Below are 22,873 nucleotides of genomic sequence, written 5' to 3'. Positions count from 1 at the left end.
TCTCTCTCTCTCTCTCTCTCTCTCTCTCTCTCTCTCTCTCTCTCTCTTTCTCTCTCTCTCTCTGTGTGTCTGTGTCTGTGTATAATTAATGAGTTTTCCATATAGTTATATGAAATTGAGTGAAGTCAATATTTCTGATCTTAAATTTTTCTACTGTCCAGTGACAATCAGATGAAAATCGTGGAAAGAATGTGAAAGGATTAGGATAAGTAGGAGAATTCTGATCCCTCTTTTCAATACTATGGAGGGCATAAAATAAATAAAATTAGAGAAAATACATTGGCTTCTTGCTACACTCAGCTTAATATAGACCTGGACATGAAAGATAACATGGGCATGCAGCATTATTTGTTTAAATGCATATATCATTTGTTTAAATGCCTTAAGTTAACTGCAAATTAAAGCAATTAAAAAATCTTAGTGGAACAATATATTGAAAACCCTACCAATGTCCAAAAGGCAGTTATGTTTCCTCATGAAAAGTAAAATGATAATCAATTTAAGATTCACATTTGAATACTAATGGCATCCTTTAACAGTTTTATAACTCTTTTGCTATTTTCATCTCTTTGGAATCTCTTGAAGTCAGTGTAAAGTTGAGGTAAAAAACTGACAAACTTCTGACAATGTCTTAGGATTTTGAAGATACTTCAGTTCCTGACTCAACAGACTCCTGTTCTTATCCCAGTGTTTGCCCCATCAATATGCTTCAGTGACAGATAACTGAAGACCACAAATGAAAAAGGAAATCAAGTTTGTTTCCTCTAAAACAACTTGTTAACATGTTTGATTTCTGTATTTTTAAGTGTCTTTACAGTGAATGTACAACTCTTCCAAATATTGTGAAGGTTAGCTGAAGAAGTAATGAAGAATTAGAGCATAAATTGTGAATGAAGCTCTGCCCTTGAAGTCCTTTGTCTTAGGACAGCGGAGAGTACATTGACATTATAGGGTGTGTTACCCATAAAACAATGACAGGTTATCACATTGACACTTTTAATTTGTCCAGCATTGTTTTAATTATTTGCATTAATGTATGTAAGAGTCACTGACATGATCAGAATGTGACTTCTAGCCACCCGCTCTTGCCAGAGCCTGACAAGTAACAGAGGCGGATGCTCGCAGCCAACAACTGGACTGAGCACGGGGTCCCCAATGGGGTCCCCACTGGAGGAGTTAGAGAAAGGACTGAAGGAGCTGAAGGGGTTTGCAACCCCATAGGAGGAAGAACAATAATATCACCCCCCCCAGAGCTCCCAGGGACTAAACCACCAACCAAAGAGTACACATGGAGGGACTCATGGCTCCAGTTGCATATGTAGCAGAGGTTGGCCTTGTTGGGCATCAATGGGAGGAGAGGCCTTTGGTCCTGTGAAGGCTTGATGACCCAGTGTAGGGGAATGCCACAGTGGGCAGGCAGGAATGGGTGGGTGGGGGAACACCATCATAGAAGCAGGGGGAGGGAAGATGAGATGGGGGGTTTCCAGAGGGGGAAACTAGAAAAGGGGAAAACATTTGAAAAGTAAATATATAAAATATCCAATAAAAAATATATAACAAAAAAGTGAAGAACAAAAAATAAAAGAAAAATATTGAGTACAACACTTGATATTTTCTTTCCTATGATCTATTTTCTTCTATAGTTTTCAAATTAAATAATTTTGCAATGAAATCAGTAACTCTGCAAGTATATAGAATGAAGTGCACTGATCTTTCTACTTAGCTTTTATTAGTTTGATTTGGAATTTTATCACAAATACAATTTATTATATAAATAGACTCCATTTGGCTTTTCTGCACAATAAAAATTAATGAAGACATATAACAAGTCAACTGGGGCAGATAGCAACTTTTCTATTTGTTTGGATTTTTCTTTTTTGTCTTTCAGTCTTTTTATTCCTTTATTTTTGCTCCCGGGACTGTTTGGATCTTAAAAATACCAAGAAATTTCTATCATTGATAACAAAGATTTGGGGTATTTGAGCCAAATTACAAGTCTTTCAATATTTCTCAAGTGTGTTCTATAAGGTGCTTGTTCAACTGGAAATTAATATATATATATTGTGACCCCCAAAAAGAAAGTTCTGATGTAAAAACACACTGTGTAAGCACTGGATATAGTCCAAATGCAACAAGCCTTGTATGCTGTTTGCATTTATCTACAAGAGGAGTATAAAATACATAGAACCTCAGTCTTAGAAAATCACATAACTTTTCCTTAATGGACTTTCAAAACCAGAGATCTGAAGAAAATAAGACTGTTAGATTAGTTAATCTACATTATAATTCGAAAGCTAACACTAACAGCTTTATCTGTTAGAAAATGCTACTTGCTATATTTTCAATAAGAGCAAATGCATTCTAATTTGAACCATGGAAGTAATGTATCATATCTTGCTCCAGATGATGCCATAGTTAATTTATTTGTTTAATTGTGGGACAGATTAGATAGAGACAGTCACAATCTCATAACACATTTGCTCAGAAAATATACTAATCATGAAGAAACAGATATATATTTCCAGAGGGATAATTTCCTTGGTTCTTTTAGTTCAAAAACAAGACAACAATCTCTGTATTATATGAGGTCTCTACCTGATTTTTCCAGTATCTGTTTCTGTAAATTAGTTCCTAGAATAGTCAGGGTTTCTCAACAAAAGCATTCTGGACATTCTTTACATTTGGACACTTTCAGTGCACTAAGACCCTGCATCCTTTACACTGCCATTATTGCAATCCCATAAAAAATACTCAAGAAATTGCCAAATGTCCTCCAATGGGTAGGACTATCTCTAGATGAGAATTTTGAAGTATCCTCCTACTCTTGGCTTTTCCATTCTGCCTGTACTAGAAAGTACTATTTAATCTGTGTCACACCATTCCATTGAAGAAGTCGTGTGAAGATTTTGTTCTTCTTATGATAAGTGAACTAAATAACCAATCTTACATAGCTATCTTTATGTCTTCTCTATATACTAACACTCCATAGCCTTACCAAAAGTTTCCTTTCCTTTACTGTTTTTTCTATGAACTGTTTCCTTGAGTTAGTTCAGCATTAACCTTTCTTCCTAGGGTTCATTTCTTTAGGAGTTTACAACACTTTTGTTTTTCACATTATTTTATCCTTTATTTTTGTAGAAACTCATCTAAAACTTTAACAAGGTGTGAGTGCCAAGTCATTTTAGGATTTCTAAAATTGACCCAGAATATAACCTGATGTTTTCTACAGTAGAGTTTAAAACTTAGATAAACATTTGCAATATTATTAGCAGTTTGCATGTTCTTCCTTTATCTTTAACAATACTGTACCACAACTAACTAAAATGTTCTGCTTATATTTTTTAATTGTTATACTTAAGTAGTTGGTTATTGCCTTAGTAGAGAAACCAAACATGAATATCTAATTTCACTCTTTTAACCCTTTATTAGGTCCTGTGAAAGGAAGGGAATTAAATGCTATTATGATTTATAAGTAGTTGAAATTCCGTGTCATGTTTGATTTATGAGTAGCAACCACTTACTATGCCATTACAGTATGATTTCTTAAGAACATCCTATGAGGTAAACATTGTGCTAAGTGATTGACATGTATTATCATGTTTAGTCTTTATGGATACAGTAGTAATAGATTGTCACTCCATTTCAGAGAAAAAAACCCTGATATATAAGTATAGCTTCAATTAAGCTCAAGTATTAAAAGCCAAGCTGTGACACCAAATTCAAGTTCATCTGACCTGAAAACCAATGCTTTTCTATTCTAACAATAAAATTGTACAACTTGAGAAACAGAGCCTTCACAAGATGATTACTCTAGTTTTCATATAAGGAATAGAGTTTTCTATTTTTATGTCAAAATATTGCTGAACTGCTTTTCCTTTAGTTACACAGTGTCTTATCACATTTTAGCTTGATGTCAAAAACTATTTTGTGAAGCTAATCAACATACATTTATTTATAAATTGTTTTCAGAAGTACGAAAGGATAATAATGTCAGCACAGTTTACATTTCATATTTCTGATTCATTGAATTCTATGATTGTTTCTTTGGGAACAGTACTTCTTACTTGAATATAGATATATCCTGTGGATGGTACCATATTTTCTTTTCTCTCTAGGATAGTTAATGAATTAAACCTGCTAAGAAAGTTATTTATAATAAAAAGTGACAAGAAAGAGAGCAGGCATTTATTCAGAAATGAAAGATGTATAAATATATTTAAACTTTTGGGAAAATATTATATTATTGATTATAATTTCACTTCCTCAAATAGAATACATTTTTTAAGACAAAATGAAAGGTAATTCATTAATATGATAAACTTGGAAACATACAGATACCATTCTTATTTCACAGTGGTAGAACTTTTTTTAAAATTAAAATGATAGACTAAAAAAAACAAATAAAATGATAGACTAGCTCTATGGATATGGCTGATGCCACAGAGAATAAAGGAAAACCCCAATCTAGGTTGTTTCTGTAAATAGTATTTATTCCTGCAAATAATCTCAAATTGGATTTGTTTTTATTACTAGAAAAATGAAACAAATTTGATCTTGGTTTAAAATGATAAAATATGCAGTTGTTCCTTACCTACAATATAGCAAGCTTTAAAAAAAATCTGTCAGAGCCATATCTATGCAAGCGAATGTTGATTGTTGTGTGAATAGTTACAAAACAACATAAAAACAAAGACATAAAATTAGGCCTATATATGCTTGCTTGAAATAAAATTTACATATTTGGAAGAACTAATGCAATGTCTTGAAATTATTTTTCTTTTTAAAATTACTTTTATTATTGTTAATATTACCATTTAAAAACATCACTTTTAGGGTCAACAAACATGAAGGAAAAGGAGAAAGTGAGCTGAGCACCAGAATTAATCTCTACTTCCTGACCGTGGGGGCAATGTAACCCGTTGCCTCAAGCTCCTACCATCATGAATTTCCCTTCATGATAGACTGCACTCTCAAACTCTGAGCTATATATCCATGTATGATACTTTAAAATTCAAATGTATTGAGACATATTCAACCAAAAATACATCTGTGTTCTAGAAACTGTGTTATGTCTCTAAAGATTCTCCAAATTCATTCGAAGTTTTCTGATACTTTGTTTTATTTGAGAGAATGTTTTCCTAGGACTTTAGGCTTACTCACATCTCCCTCTTTAGTCCAGGCTGAACATGAACTCACAGTCCTCATGCCTCAACATCTAGGCTATTGGGATTACAGGTGGGTGCCATCCCATTCTGCCTTTAGTCTAATAATCTTAACTGCTGGTTTAATTTACATACATGAAAATGAGAATATCGGTATGAAGAATGAAAGTGAATGTTCTCAGTATAAACAATTTATACAGTACATCTGAGGCACCACAGAAAAACCAGTAAGCTTAACTATCATTATTCATTGAAAACATAAGTGCTCTATATTGGAAACTTTGAGGTTTTGGCTTAAAGATTTATAGGAACCATCAGGTTCTCAGACCTAGGTTTTGAGAAGTACCATGTGTTTGTGTCTGACAGTTACTTAGACATCCTGGATAAGTTTTTAACATTTAAAATCAAACATAAATGTTATGTTTATTTGCTAGACTTCCCAGGCTCCAATTCCACAGCTAACATGTAATATACATTCTTCTACTTACCTGAAGTTACTACAACTCTGATATCTTATAGTGATTTTTACCTTTGGGCTATGCCTACCTTACATGGAAAATTTAGGTTTTATTCACCCTCATGTACCCAGTGCCTGGGTGACTTCATATGTGTATACAGCAAATACTAGCTGAGTAAGTTACCAATGAATTAGTTTGAGAAAAATTATGAAAATTAATTTCCTGTAACTGATAAGTATATTTCGTCACTTAAAATCTGGCTTTGAAAAGGGAAATTCATTAAGCTTTTATTTACTTGGACTAATCTTCATGTTGCACCTGAAAAATCTCCATGGGACTATCTATAATTACCCACACTGAAAATATAGATTAAATCATATACAGTATGATTATAGTTTTGAGGTTTAGTAATTAAAAAAAAAAACTTTGTTGAGTTTCTTTCTCTCTTGTTTGAACATGTACCATTATTATTTCCTCAGCGATTATATATAAATATCAGGAATAATCTATAGACTATATAAAGTTTCTAAAGTTAAGGTAATTTATTTTACTGGGGAAGATTGTTTTATGAAACATGACAGAATCAGGTTCTTTAAACTGTAGTCTCAAAGGAGTAACAATTTGTAGCTATTGAAGTAAAAACTCTTATTTGACTATATTTGGTGATGATAATTTCCCATTATGTAAAGCATTTTTCTAATTTGGTATGTGTAGAAAATTCTAGAATGTGAGAAGATAAGATTAGATATACTGTAAAGCCTATCTAACAACTGGTCAATATTTACTTGTGAAATAAGTAAAACTTTTATATTATCTCATGGATCTGGATAAAGAGGGATAACAAAGACAATACCCCTGTATACCTCAGGGTTAAAATATAACAGTATAGAAAAAAAAGGCTCAAATACCTACAATGTGTGACAGTTTGACAAAAGTGGACCCATAACAGTATAATTAAGATGTTATGCTAAAAATGAAATTCTTATTATTGTGATAAAGAAGCACATGTGCAAAGATAAACACAAATGAATGTAAGTGCTCAGGCTCTTTGACATTTTCTTCATTATCATCAGTATTTGTGCATGTGTGTGTACGTGTGTGTTACATGTGTGGATGCCAGAGGCTAGCTTCTGGGATTTGTTTTTCCTACTTCAATGGACTCCAGGGCTCCAGGATTGTATGGCATGCACTTTTTATGCGTGGATCTACCTTGCTCACCTTGGTTTCTACTCTTTAGGTTAGTTTTTGACAAAACTTAACATATATAATTTTGCCAAATAGCTGAAAGAAAATTAAGCATGTATTAGAAGAAATGACTGCTGTTTGAGGAATAGAGGATAAAGCCAGGCTGAAATTATCATGGAACAATCTTGTCTTTCCCCAAAGTATATGCTTCTCACTTTAAAGTCTTACTTTGAAACTGGACAGAGAAAAGCACAGCCTTCCAATTGAATCTCTTCATTTTACATTTTAGGTACCTTCACATGCAAATATTAGAGCTACACCATATCAATTTCAACTATTTGTGATTATGTTAACCTCTTGGTTATAGATGAAAAATCAAGAGTCAACAATTTAGAAAAAATCCTAACATAGCAACTCTAGGTTCATCTATGACCTAAATAAGCTTAGTCCTTTCTAGGTAAAAATTTTGTCCACTCAAACGTAAGCTCAATCACACAGCTTCTTAAAAGAATATAAAGCCTTACGCTATACTTTCCCCAGAAAAGCCTACCTAAGAGTCTTTACAAATCCTTGAGGATTAAGAGACTGATTTCATTATAAAGAAGTCATGTTAATTATGAGTATTTATACTTATAAAAAATCTTCAATTATTTGATTTTTGTCCTCTATCATAGAAGATATACATGTGATTCTAAGATTTCATATGTTTTTGAGTTAAAATGTTAACTATTCTTTGGAAAATCTAGAATAATTTCTAGTATCATGTCTTAAACTGTTGCTAGTCTCCTTAGAAATACCTGATGTCACTGATGAATTTTAAATACTCAAGAGCAATCAAATAGTTTCACAACTGAAAGTCTATGAAAGGTAATTGAGAAACTCATGGCAGGTACAGCTTTTATAGAACATAAGAGAATTCGTACCATAGGTTGGTGTGCTTTCTCGTCTTCCTTGACTACTTGATCGTCCTTTTTCATATTCATAGCAATACAAGACAGTATCTTCTTCAACAATGTTAAACCTCTTTCGATATTCCTGGTCCAGAAATGAATTTGGGGATTCAGATCCCTTATGAACTGGCTTGCCCACCATATGTCCTCTGAGGTCTTCACAAGGAAGGTTTCCTTTTTCATCCCTAAAGCAATGTGAAGGTAGAGACGAGCATATTATTAGGGCCATATAAAATTACAAGGGCCTTAAAATACTAACAATTTCATTCCCTTATAATTTATCTTCAGATAAGATTTCTTTGAGAATTAAAGGATAAGGTAAAATTATTCTTATTTTGTCCCACATAATAATGAGACCAAATGTTTAAATAACTGGCCTCAGTATCATAGAGATAACTGACTGGTAGAAATACATCATGGATCGTTTAAATTTTGCTCTAGTCCAATTTTCACTGTGTCATGACGTAAGAAAAACTATTTCGGCACATAGATTGGTTTTAGGTAAAGAATAGATACTAGGAATAATGCTAACAATTTAACCATATCGTCTTCTGTCTGTTTATCTTATTGGTTTTGATAGAATTTGTGTTGCCGAAAAAAAAATCTTTATGATTCTATCACTGATATAAGGGAAAGTATGATCTTATGAAAGGTACTAGTACCACATAAATCAGTATTATAAGAAGCTCAAACAGCAGGTTATTAATGTAAACCAAATTTAATGTTGATGATTAGTACAAATGTTCAAACTCTAGGTAAGTCTTCAAAAAGGCTATATAAAAATTACACACTAGCAATGTTTCTTATGGAGAGAGGGTGGAAATGAAGTAAAATATGGAATTTAGGAATGGAATTTGAGAATTAATTTTTTCATCTGTAATAATTTAAGGAGAAAATGTTCTCAATATTTTATGAGATCCTTAAATTCTATTTTTGCTTTTTAAAAATATTTCCTTTATTTTTTTGGTTTTGTACAGTAATTTCATTTTAAATTGTATTAAACATTTCCCGTATGTCCATTGTATTTTGATCACATCCATCCCTTGTGCTCCTGCTCCTTTGCATTTCCCTGGCAGTCCCCTCCCAACCCCATCCCTTTGCTTGTTTTTCCACATCTCTAACCCTGTGAAACTTTTAATAAATACTGCTCAGTTATTTTGTTAAAAATGTCTTTAATTTGGGTTCATTTTTTTTCCTCATGAGTAGCCTGAGGTACAAGGCCATTGTTTTTTTAAAAAAGTAATGGGCGACTGGGCTCATAATGAAAGCTTCCTTCTAGGATTAAGTGAAAACACCTTGTTTATCTTATGAAATCTTTCCCTGGCTATCTGTGAAAATTGATTTTAAAAATTGTCTTGTAGAATATGACTATAAATGTAAATGCAATGTTTTTCCCTCTCATGCATCATTGTGCTTCTCTGGTAATAGCTGCTCCTAGTTATCCTAAACAGTACTTCAGATTAGCACTATCATTAGCACACATTAATTTTATATCAAAATATGACTAAAATCTTTCCGTTTCCCCCTTTTTATTGGATATTTTATTCATTTACATTTCAGATGTATTCCCTTTTCCCCATTTTTCCTCCCTAGAACCCCCTATCTCATCCCCCTCCTCCTTTCTGCTTTTATACCATTTTAATTACATGCAAGTATTAAAGTCTGTCGGGGCTGCTTGGCAAGGAGCTGACATGGGCCAAGGACAAGGAAATGGGCTTCAGGCAGGAATCTGACATTAGCCAAGGACAAGGACTAAAATCTTAAATTTGAAAAATAAACTGAGTCATATTTTAATTATTTCCCATTAGGCCATATAAAATGGTGATGAATTTATAAAAATCTGTCAATTTACTAATTATGAATCTCAGCCTACCAAAAATCTGTACTTATTTATCTATATGAAAATGTTTAAATGTCCAAAGTAGAGAACTGTATGATGTAGAAAGCAATAAATAATATTTTCATAGCTGACTCAATCAGAATGTTGTCTTATTAATGTATTTCCTCACCAGAGAGCTACCACTTATATAATCATTTATTTTTTTTACCTCTTAAAACAAATATATTGCTTATTACTGAACTATAAATATATAACTGGTTCTGAAACATGAAGAACACAAATTAAAAACCTCAGTACAAATTTTATTTTCAGTTAGCTGAAAGCTCTTCTTGAACTAATTGCCTGTTAGTTTTCCTTACTGTTAGCTCTCTATTGAAAAGAAATCGACATTGCAATTAGCTTGGAAACAGTCCTAGTGAACTCACAACACTGGACTAAGGTTGTGTTTATCTGTACATTTGCAGATTTCTCCATGAGGCTCATGACATGAATACTAATGCAGCTTGTACCAGAAGGTAATTCAGACCTATTAGTTTATCATGTTATATTTGTATAGGCATTGTCTATGAAAGAAATTTGTAAGGGCTGGCATTTTCTATAATACAGTATTATGGAGAAGCAGCCTTTTATCAACCAGTCAGCTTTATCAAACATGACTATATGGAATATACTGAATAATGTAAAATTGAGAAATGTACCAAGGAAAACAAAAATTTTCAGTGAAATAAAGTAATAATATATACAAATATGTACATAATTAAATATATAAATGCATGTATATGTATGCATTTACATTATGAGTTTTCTGAAGAACTTAATGTATTCACTGTAATATAAAACTTTCACTTTTCTTAAATTTATATGTGCCTATGCAGACATAGTAAATGTATACTTATGCTCTAGATTTAAGGAGTCATATTCAAAGATGATTGCCCTAGTGGATATTCTTTACAGTTAATGAGACATACTAGTTTTAATAAAATGAATTAGTTGTTATAGCTTAAAATTGCTTAAGGACCTATAAAACATTTATTCATATCACAAAGAAAGAAATTTGGTTAAGTACAAAATATAACTTGCATTATAAGACTGTATATACAGTCAAAAGACAATAAAATTGTGACTTTCTTTTTTAGAGAATAAAGCAACATTTCCCTTAAATGTTTTCAAATAATGTAATTGTGTGAAAATTTTAATTCAACTAGTCTTGCCTTTTTCCCTTTTTTTTAAGATAAGAAAGCTTTGATCATGTACAACTATAATTAAAAACACAAATGTTTATATACTGCCAAAATTCCTATTCTATGAAAGATTTACTCACAGTGTTCCTTTAATGAGCATCTAAAATGTGAGATGGTAAATGTAACTTTTCACTTTCATTTAAGAAAGTGTAAGAATCATCTCTAAACTATCCATTTAAAAACATATGAGATGAATTATATGGAACTGACATTTCTTGTGGTTTAACAGTCAAAAATTCTCCCTCATTATTAACCTTGTAAAATAATCTTGCTTACTTAATATTACTTTCCTATTATGTGAGATAACTGTTGTTATTAAGAAGAGCACATTTCCTATCATAAGAATTACTTTTTAGAATGTGTTCAGAATTCCTGAGAAATATATTCAAATTGTTCTTTAAGAACTGACTTCATGGTGTAGAAGCTATTTGATTAGTCTTTAGTTAGAAGCTTCCGAGTATAACAACCTGCATAGTTTATACCTGGGAATATATGGTTCTGCAGGAGGAGGGGGAATGTAGAGATCCTGGAGAGCAGAACTGTCTCTTTTGGTGGGAGTACTGATGGTGCTGGAAGGCGTGGCAACGCTGCTTGTGGGACTTCTAGGTATAAGAGGCTGGTTAAAATGAAAAAGAAAATACATACGCACACAAACAACACAAAACAACAACAATGACACATAGTTATCATTTAAAAATTATCTGTTTGTTCAAAGTTTTGAACTTGGCTGAAATCAAGAAAATGTTATTTAACATATGGATATTTCTTTGGGTTCCCCCAAACGAATAATACACAATAATGTTTTCCATGCAGTTCTCAACTCACCTTTTCTATGGCTTAACCAACCAAAAGCTATTTATACAGTAAAAATCCCATTCAATGATTTGCAATGAGAAGAGTTATGCCACTCAGAAATGAGAAACTATTTAAATTAAATCTGCTGGAATCCCACTTTTAAAAGCTAATAAAAGTAATTCATAAAAGATTTAGCTTACTCACATCCTGACTAACATTTGACAAACCATAGTTTTATGTTAGTAAGAATGTGACAGAGGTTCAAAGAAGATAACTGAAAATAGAGATCAATACAGGAGAGTATGTTCAAGGAAAATATACTTTTTGTCAACATAAACACAGAGCTATCTCTTCAAAGCCATTTTCTATTACATCTTCCAAAGTATAGTCAATAAAGTGACACAATCAATTTGATCTTTCACAGGCATGTGCATTTATGTATTATTTAAAACTCATCTCTCATTCTATGCCTATAGCACACTTGTATTTAAGTATTAAATAGACATTGCTTTCTAAAGATACTGTATAAACTGAATCAATCAGATATCAGGATGTCTTAAGAGCATTCCCAATTCTAAGATTCACAGAATGTGAGAATAATCTTGTGGATTGCAAAATTATCCTAAGTTGGAACTAAAATTCACAAATTTTTATATTTATCTTACATATCTGATTAAGTGTACACACAATTAACATTAAAATATAACCCTCAATGTAATCTCAAACACAAAATAATGATCACAAAATGAATTGCATCTTCACATGACAAAATGGTGCTATTTTAGCCTGTATGAAACATATTTGGCATATCTAGATAAACTCACAATTCTACTACTTCAACATGCATTGCTAGACACTCAAATAAATGCATATTACAACTATTTGTATTATAGCATTAATTTCATACAGATGACAAAATGTTTTTGAAAACCAGGCATAAATACAATGGAAATTACAATGTAGGTCACTAGGATAAGCTACACGATTTGAGATTCAGTTAATAATTTTGACTTTCCTCATTACACAGTTTATCTTAATAGCTTCAAATAACACTTTCTTCCAAAAGGACAGTTAAGTTTAATGTATGTGAAATCAAAGTTAAAGAAAAGGAGATAAGAAAAAGGAATGGCAATGTATGAAATCTTAATTTTCTATCATATATGATGATTTAAAAGTGTTATAAACTTTACACACAATAGAATTTTAGACACTATGACAGTATGAAATATAGAGTTCCCTCTCTACTAATATTATTTTGTTTTGGAATAGAATCCAGCTAATCTATGCCTGTCCCATAGAAACCAATTGGCCATGAAAAACTCTGAGAGTATACAGATGATTAGTGGAGTCATTTGTACTGATGAATGCCATGATGTCCAAGATAATCAAAAATGAATTCTAAGAGCATTTCATACCTCTACAATATTTGAATGAAAGATTCTGTGATACATTCACATGCACGCACATTCACACCTGTATGTATTACAATATGACAGCTTACAGTTCTTTTATTCTTTGTTGTTATATTTTGGCTCAAAATACAGACAACCCTAATAGACATGCAGTAAAAGAAGAATTTAATATGCAGCATATTAATTTCCAATACTCTAAAATAAATTTATTATGAAAGAAAAACAAATAACCAGTATGCTTTCAGTGTACTTTAACTTTAAAATATCCTAACAGTACAAGTGAATTTCAAAACACTTTCAAATAATACAAGTTTTTAATAAAAAGTAATCTAACTTAATTTTTGTTTTTCTTCTATTTTAAGGTTACTAATTATACTTTTACTTTGTTAATCTACAAGTTTTGTTTGTTTAGTATCTATTTTCTTCCCCCAACACCCAAAAACAAAGGAAAAAGGAATTGCAGGTAATTTTTTACAAGAGTATTTAAATATGCCTTAAGTATGAGGTGAAGACTAATAGAATTTTTATTTTCCATGAGCAATTTCAAAATTGTGAATTTCTTTTCTAGATTTCAGTATTAGCTATGCTGACTTTCTTTAAATTTCTGTTATCTCTCTATTTCTATTTTCAACAAGGAGTTGCTATTAAAGTCATCATTTAATGTGTGTCCCTATATTGGAAAATTGCTATAAGAAAAAATTTTATCTTTTTATTTCTATTTTCAACAAGGAGTTGCTATTAGTAAGAGTTAATGTGAGTCATCATGTTAGAAAATTAATATAAGAAAAAGGCTCAAAATGTTCAGATAGATATCAGACTTGGTTATGTTACCCTGGTTCAATTAAATGAGCTGCTATAAAATACAACTTGTTTTTACAGAATTCAACTGGCTGTTTGATAGATAAACCAGAGGAAGTATTTCAATGGGTTTACTTTTTGGATGCCATCTGGCTTACTAGTATGCATTATACAAATTAAAGCTCATAGTAAATATTCAACATATACGCAATATTTTTCTGTACAGTTTGTGTGCTACTATTGTCAAGCTAACCAGAGTTAGAAAGAAAACATTTATTTTGAGAATCATATTAAAATATCAACTTTGACATTGATATTAGAAAAATAATGTATGTATTAACTTTAAAAATTTCTGGACAAGAATTGAAATAGTATAATACTGAATGATTGAAGCATTTAAAAATCATTAAGGAACTTTAGGAAGACATCTAATAGACTAGAACAAATAATGAAATTAAGCTGAAATCATTGAAAAATTTCTAATTGTAACAAGTGGTAAAAAAAAAAAACCTCCTACCATTAGTATGAAAATACATGGGAAATGACAAATTTAGTGTTCCTTGATTAAAAATTAAGGGTATTTCAGAATTTAATTTTAACATATATGTATATATGTATATATACATATATATCCTTTGACTAAAAACTTCAAGTAAGCGAATTTAATAAAACTAAAGTATACCTTCTCTTATCCTAGAGACATTTACTGTAAATCATTTATTTATGACATAGCATCAGAAAAATAGTCATGGTTGTATCCAGAAGAATTTGTACTTTAAGCAAAAAATAGAATTAATTCTATTTTTTCTTTCATGACTTTAATATCTTTGGTAAACTTTTTGGCAAAAAACTACTCAGTGATTAAGGGTATTAAGACTGCATATTATCCTAAAGCTTCAATATAACATGGTGCCATGGCATGCTATCGAGTATGATTTAGACCCATTTTGAATTCGACTTCAAAGGAGTTTATTTGAAAGGACCTGGTCATATCATCCAATATTCATTTCTAAATGGTTCTTCTACCAAAAAGCTCCCTTTCCACAAATTGAACAGCACTCTATTAGAAATTACCATTTGTGTGGTTGTGCATGTGTGTGCATGTATATGTGCATTTTATCTTTAGAAATCAAGTCTGATATATTATTGTAGATGGCCATTTTTCTCCCTAAGTGTTAAATTTGCAATCATATGCAGCTCTTTAGTACATTAGATGCTTAAGGAGTAGTTGCAATGGTAAATCGGACTCAGAAATCTTCTACTTAGAAGTCATACATGCATTTTCAGTGTCATTTTAAAGTATATAAATACCTTAAAGACATACTCTAAATATAATATGGTATAAATCATTCTGAAATATTGAGTGAGAATTTTAGCAATAACATATTACTCATCAGTTTACATATTAATGGAGGGCTGTAATTGTCAAAGAAAATTTTTAGCTTTTATGAGAGATAAACAAGACATTACTTTAGATTATTTGATGGCCCAAGTCTTTTCTTCTTCATGTCCTCCAATTCTAATATCGCAAATAGAACATCTGCAAAGTACTGATATATATACATACATACATCTATGTATGTATATGTATGTGTATACACACACACACACACAAACACACACACACACATATATAACAGTACATATAAAAGCTCTGTGGTAAAGATTATTAAAAAAAAACAATGTCCACGTTTAAGAAGCTAAATTTGAATTTTAAGTTTTACTTGACATATTTTAAAATCTTTGGGAAGTGTATTTTAATTTAGTTGTCTTTCAGTTTAGTAACTGATCTATTGAACTTAGAGATATAAATTTCTTCAATGAAACCAATGACATAGAGGCAGCCCCAATATTGAAACATTTAATACTGCAATAGTACTTATTTGTAAAAATCACTTATGTGAAATTCACACAAAAACTTGCTTTTCCCTTTCAGGTGGAAAATATCAATGGAGATACAAATGATTACATTAAGTATATATAACCTAGCCATTCATTTTATTTATTCTTAGAAGTAGTCACAGACTCAAATTGATCACAACACCCCAAAGTTCTAGCATAGGACAGTATTTAAGTCCTTATACAGTTCAGGCACATTCTCATTAAATCCCAATACTGGTATCACTTAGTACCAGAATGGTGCTGTATATTAACAATTATTTCCTTGATCATCTCAACAAATGGTCCAGAGAAAGCGTATTCTGGGTTTGGAAACATGAATCTGCATACAATCTTATACATTTCTTGACCACATAGAAAATGCTAGCTATAATTAAAAAAAAAACCTGATGTGCACATTTTGACCTGGTCATGCATTTTCTATGTGATAAAGTATTTGAGAAGAACTTAAGGAAAATAATTGTGTTTAAAAAGTTTTCCTTCAGTTTCTCAGCTTCTATTAGAATACAAATTTATAAATACAAAAAAATATGTTTTCTTCTATAAGCATGTAAATTTTCTGTTGTTCTTACTAGACTATAAAGAAAACAAGCTTTTTTCAGACCATGGATATGGTCAGGAGACCTTAGATTCTTGAATTTTAAAAGCACAGATATATGAACATAAAATATGTACACTATTACACAATATCCTATATAAGATTTGGAGTCATATTACAAAATAGCTATTCCCACCAAATCACACTGTATTGATGATAAGGCTAGTGTATGTAATTTTGAGCTGTTCGATCTTATGTGCATAATTAAATGGCAATATTAAATTTGAAGTCACATGTTACAAAATATAATTAACATTATCTGAGATATTAACAGAAGAAATTGTGGGAAGTTAAGGTTTTACTTGAAACACTTTATATTTAAGATTTCTGAAAAACATAAGCTTAACTTGTCAATTGTTTTGCAATGGCTAACATCATATGTTATTAAAAGCATTTGCTTCAAACCCACAAATGTTACTTAGATTCTTTATTTGATTGCTTTAACACTGATGAACTTCAATGTGATATGATAGTTGCTTGCAGTCATTTCCTAATTTGAGCATGCCGAACATAGAAATGCTACTGTTGCCCAGACAGCATAATTACATTTTTACATAAAATTATACCTCAAAAAATTATACTTAAAATAAAAGGCTTTCCTCATAATATGGTTTTAAAACAAGACTCTCTAAAATGTACAAACTCGCTAATGTTCACTTAATAACATTAAATTGTACCTAATTGCATCTTTAATATTGAAATAAAATTTATTGCTCTTGTTTTGACTTTTACATGATGACTTTAATCATTTATAAGTGTATTATTTTAAATTTAATGTGCTCACAGTTCTATAGTTGTTTTATCAGTTGATATACAAAACTGACTGCTGTTAATTTTCTATTTCATTTCTATTCAGTCATTAGAGTAGTGTAAAGTGTAAACTGCCATCAATAAAATAAAATTTAAGTACAAAATCACAAACCAACACTATGGTATCAATATAAGAGATTTATGCGGTAGAAAATAGTTTAGGAATATAATGCTAATCATATAGATTAATGCTAATTTATATAAAATGTGTAGAATAATATCTATATCGGCATTTGTTTATCTGAGGTGTATTTCTCCACCAAAAGCTGGGTTCTTCAAGTGTTTTAAATAATCATTGATTCCCAGTGATGATTTAAGGAAATTTCTTGGCAGTGTCCAGTTATTTCTTCCATACATCTATTGTAAGAAAATGATTGCTCACATGTTCTTGTTGCAATGCATCAATTGATCAACTGCATTTAGTACAGCAAACTTCTCATCATCTACTTGTGGTCTATCCAGCACTCCCTGGAATCCATTTTATTAATAGAAGAATGTGACCATATGCATCACCATGCTTACCCACATCCTGGAAATTAGCAGAGTGCCACTAAGGAGATGTTTTGAACTCTTAGGAGGCAAGGCACCCCTGTTTACCTTCTTAGAATAAAAGACTGTATCTCATAGACAGACATTTACTACTTATGAATGTATACAGATGACAACAGAATTCAAAGTTTCAGATGAAATTAAATTTGGTCATTGTATCTAAGGGATCTTTAAGACCTTCAGCTCTATCATCAAATGTTTGAGAAAATAGAATTTTATCAAAAAAGCTGCCAAGTTTCATGAAATGTGCTGATGAAATTGCTCTGTAAGCATGAAGTTGAATTGTATGCTTTTGCTTATTTGGGTATGAGTTCCAAAGAAATTCCAAATCAAAATCTACCATTGCAGTTAATTAATATTAAATGGTCCTATCATTTAAATCAGTTTAGAAATAAAATACATGTACTTTATTTAGGATATATATACTTTATTTGTATAAATAAAATTATTACCATATTTGTTTAAAATCATTAGGTATGAGAATGATGTATACACTATTTTAGCCTCTATGTTCAACCAATTGATATTATTTATATGAAAAAAGTTAGCAGATAGGTTGATCCTGGTATTAAAAAATAAAATATGCACGCTGATTTAAATAAATATAACAAATTCTTTGTATAGTTTCTAATTAATTCCTATTCGATTACTGTTATACTTTAGAAAAAGAACCAACATGATTCAAACTTCAAGTTTTAGTTGATTTAGGTTTGATGCCTATGATTTAATAGGCATTCTGGTTCTAGCTGATTTGCATGGATACAAGAATTAAGAAAGCAATAATAATGCCACTTGTAGCTACACAGAGGACTGTTGTTACATTAGTTTTTGTACTTCACATATGAGGCTGGTTCTCAGAAAATATGACCTCTGACAAAGCCATGGAACAATCCACAACTGCCATCAAACCTCACCCTGCTATTTGACATTTCCTCTCTGGAATGGCCTGCATTCAAATTCTCGAGTTTGAATTCTTAGGGGGTTCCACATTTACTTGAACTTAATTTGTATTCTATAAAATTCTAATAGTTTCCATTAAGCTTCAGGGTGTATGGGGTTTAGCATGGGCTAAAGCCTTAAGCTCAATAAAGAACTCTATAATGATATAATTTGCAGTCCTTCTTAAAATAGGGTATAGAAACATGTGGTGGTGGTGCTGTTGTAAAATTATAGAACACATCCACCCTTACTCTTAATAATTAGTTTTAGCACTGCTAGGAAGAATTTAATTAAAACCAATTTTTCCTCTTTTGCTGTGTTAAAGTTAAGTTTGAAGCAATTTTCAAAGACATTAAAAATATTTTTGTTTTCCCTAACAGTCTTACTTATCTAGAGATGGTAAACATCAGACAATACCTTTTAGGTTATCCAAATTTAGTTGAAATAGCAAATTTACAAATGTGTTGATATACACACATGTACTTATTTAAATTATTTTCTTTTCCTCCAGATTTTAGTATTAGAAAAACATTAATTTATAAAATATTCAGCATAAATTAGTAAGTAATAAGAAATAAATAGTAATTTGACAATAAGTATTTATAGATTTTAAAGAATGGACTTAAAATAGTACCTTAAAAGTTTATAATTATATTGTAAGGATTGATGGAGTTAACTTTTAAAAGGTATTTCCGCTCTAACTTTGAACAAATATCAAGTGTTTCTATAACATAAGTAATATTAGTGTCTGGATTACTTTATTTATTTATATAAGTGACTTTTAATTGCTTTAACATTATTTTTTCACTTTAGCTTATACTACTGGGCAAAGTTCAAACAATGCAATAAATGATCATTTGATTTTCTAGACATGCTACTTTAGAGTATATGGATCAATAAAAACTAGGATCTTTTTGGTGTTGAAGTTCCTTTATGAAAGGCTATAGAAAAGGAAGAAATGTACACATATTTAAAGAGAACCATCTAACAACTGAAAGTGTGGTGGCTCTTATTCTGTATTCCCATTCTTTTAAAACTTTGAAAAAGGATCTTTGCCATACAAGTGTCAATAAGTAATTCCAGAGTAGAAGAAAGCAATTTATAATGCAGTAAGAAAAAATTATGTGATAAAGAATTTTGATCTGATGACATATGACCTAATAAGGCAATAGCCTCTGAACTTTAGCAATCATTAGATATTTTTGTATAAATAGATTCTATAAGTCAACTGCATTTAGACATATTAATATAATCTATTGAAAAAATACAAAACGCTTCACATTAAATATATAAAGTTCTTAACATTGAAACATTTTATGTGCTTTAATATTATCAAAATATAATGGCAATTTTGGGGCTGATAAATGGTCAAGTTTTAAACAATAAAAAAATCATAATTGATAAGACCAGTTTAATGGAGAACTTATTAGAAAAAATCTGTGGCTTGTAAAAAGCTCTAATAGATTACCAAATCTTACATAGAAGAGGAAATATTGAAGCTTTTCTTCTTAAATCCTAAAAATGGTTCTAAATCCACTGAGGATTCTAAATCCACTGAGCAATTATTTAAAAACAACCAAACAACTAGGTTCCTACAAAAAGGTAATAGTCAGTTGACTTAAAAACAGAAGATTTATGAAAAAAATTTCAATGTTGTTTCAGAATTCTATTTTGATTGAAATAAAATGCAATATTTTTAATCTTTGTCCAACCACAAAATTTTATATCTTTCAAAAGACCTTTATATATTTTATCGCATCCAAATTAATAATTTATAGTGAAGTCTCTTAATAAAGAGAAATGAAAAACTAATGTAACACTTCCCCTGGTTTTATTACCATACATGGTGGACAAGTGAAAAATGAGATATTCTGAAAAATAGACTAGTTACATTTTAATTGGCAATTTGAAAATTAAGTTCCCACTCTTTATAAATTACAAGTTTATATTCTGATTTAAAGCAGTTTTTAAAAACTATCTACTACATTCTTCCAGAAGTGTATGTGATTACAACTTATAAAGTGTAAGATTATAACACAAAAAATAAACCTACTTTCTTCTCCATATTTTGACATGGAATAACTTGTGAGTTTTAAAAATTATGCTTTAAGTTTTAAAAATGAAATTAGTGTTATCCTTTGGGTTTTAGTTTTTGGCTCAGATTTCATCACAATTAAGTCTATAAGGATAAGAGGTGAAGAGATAATTTCACAAACAAATTTTCAAAAGCATACAAGATTGATTCATATGCTGCTGAGATGAGGCACAAAAAGAAGCATTACTGAGATAATCTATGGCTAAAATGATGGTGTATGACTTATGATTAAGCTTCATTACCTGCAGAGCAAGGGGCTTCCATCTCATATTTTTCAGTAAAGCTGGTGCTGAGGTAAGCATGCTCTGAGGTCGCTTTTTCAAAGTTAAGATAACACCACTCGGGTCCTCTCGTAGTGCATTCACCAAATTTTTCAACTGCCACCCCACCTGGTAACCAGCAAAATCATTACAATAAAATTGAGGTACAGTACTCAAAGATTTAATGTTCTCCCCCTTTAATAAGATTAGTAGTTAAAAAAAGAAATCACATAATTGGTGTATCATCCTACCTATTTTCAGGAGAAATATATTGAAGAATAAGTTTTATATTTGTTGATTAACCATATTATTGCATTAGCGTCCATAAAATTATGAGACAACATAATGGACATTTACCATATCAAAGCGGAGACTAAAACATATCTTGTCATTCAAGTGATTTGGAATGTAAAGAAATTATATCACCATTAATACTGCTTAGGTCCAAGCTCTCTTCACAAGTACAATTTAGAAGTCCACATGCCAGAAAACAAAGAGTTGGCAATGCCCTGAGCTACCAAACCACACCGTATGTTTATCATCACCATCTTTTAGAGATAGGTGGTTACACGTGTCTTTAATTAGATTGACATTGTGCTACCATAGCAGGTACTGACACACCAAGGAAACATTCTGATGCAAGGACAGCAGCATCAGTGAAATAAACCTTTTATCATGTTATAAATATAAATGTAAAAATGACATGGCAATGTTATTGCAGTGCAGCATCTATTGGAAATGCATTCCAAATAACCCTATAAGTTTAATATATTGTATGCTACTAAATTTAATTAAGCCATTTTGTTGAATATCTGTTCAAAACAACTGGTTCAATGAATATTCATCATAAATTATTTCACTAATCATCTTTAAAAATATTTAAACATAGAACTTTTGTTTGCTTTTAAAACGGATTAGTGCTGTAGTATCAGGTAACTAAGGTCAGTGTATTGGGTAGGTAAAACTGATAGTTTAAAGGAAACATTAAAAATCATTTATTATTTGTTTTAAAAGTATATTTCATATTAATGTGTTCATGTTAATATTAAAACAGAAAAACTTTTATCTGAAGTCTAATGAAGCCATATAAAAATATAGCGGGTCAAAATTTAAGTTGGATTGAAAAAATAATTTAGCAAATGTTCTAAATTGTGATGGAATTATGTTTTTGGCACCTAAGGTAAAGAGAACAGATGTATTTTGTGTGTTCCTAATCATGTTTTTGCCTAGAGTATATTACTCAAGCCAGAGAGAAGCAATTCCACCAAATGAAGCAAAAAACTTAGGAAACTGTGAAGAAGTAATCTGGAATGGATCCATTATAGTTTAGTGACAGATTTTTGTTATATTTGTTGATCATGCTTTTGCTGATAAAATCAACTGCAAATGAATTCAGTAAAGACAAATTAAACAAGATAAAAATGTGGGACCAAGGTGTTATGATTCACAAAATCATGAATATCTTGGCTATGAATCAAAATGATCACAATAATACTTGGATAACTTAAATAAGAGGATGCTTCTTTTGAAAAAGAACATTAATGAATATCAACTGTAATTATAGGCCAAATGCCTCCTATTTTATCTAAGAGGAGGTTATTATATATCTTACATCTACTCTTACCCCCCCAGGTAGCTAAGTAATATCCTGATGGGCATTGGTACAAGCTAAGAGGTAACAAAGTGAATATGAATCTGGGTATTCATATTCATGTCCTAGATGAATCATATTATTGAATTACAAATTTAAAGAAAGGCATGTTCTTCATACAAAATTTATGAATAACCTATCAATGATTACCATACCTAAGTTATTAAACTAGCAATTAAAACAATCAATGAAAAACTGAATTATCAACAATTACTTGCACGTTTATAATAT

The 22,873-nt window shown here is 30.7% G+C and overlaps 1 protein-coding gene across 1 annotated transcript in view; it reads right to left on the bottom strand.

Moving 5' to 3' along the window:
- Cnksr2 (connector enhancer of kinase suppressor of Ras 2) overlaps positions 1–22,873 on the bottom strand; it is a 185,811-nt gene that overhangs the window by 74,956 nt on the left and 87,982 nt on the right. Inside the window, exons 9-11 of the mRNA XM_028772673.1 lie at positions 20,974–21,120; positions 11,319–11,452; positions 7,729–7,940 (exon numbers count right to left, since the gene is read on the bottom strand). Of these exons, the coding sequence (XP_028628506.1) occupies positions 7,729–7,940; positions 11,319–11,452; positions 20,974–21,120 (493 nt within the window). The remainder of the gene's footprint in view (positions 1–7,728; positions 7,941–11,318; positions 11,453–20,973; positions 21,121–22,873) is intronic.

This window comes from Grammomys surdaster, unplaced genomic scaffold (assembly GCF_004785775.1).
Source record: "Grammomys surdaster isolate TR1022 unplaced genomic scaffold, NIH_TR_1.0 217, whole genome shotgun sequence".
Lineage (NCBI taxonomy): Eukaryota > Metazoa > Chordata > Mammalia > Rodentia > Muridae > Grammomys > Grammomys surdaster.
This window is presented reverse-complemented; position numbering and strand designations above follow the sequence as displayed.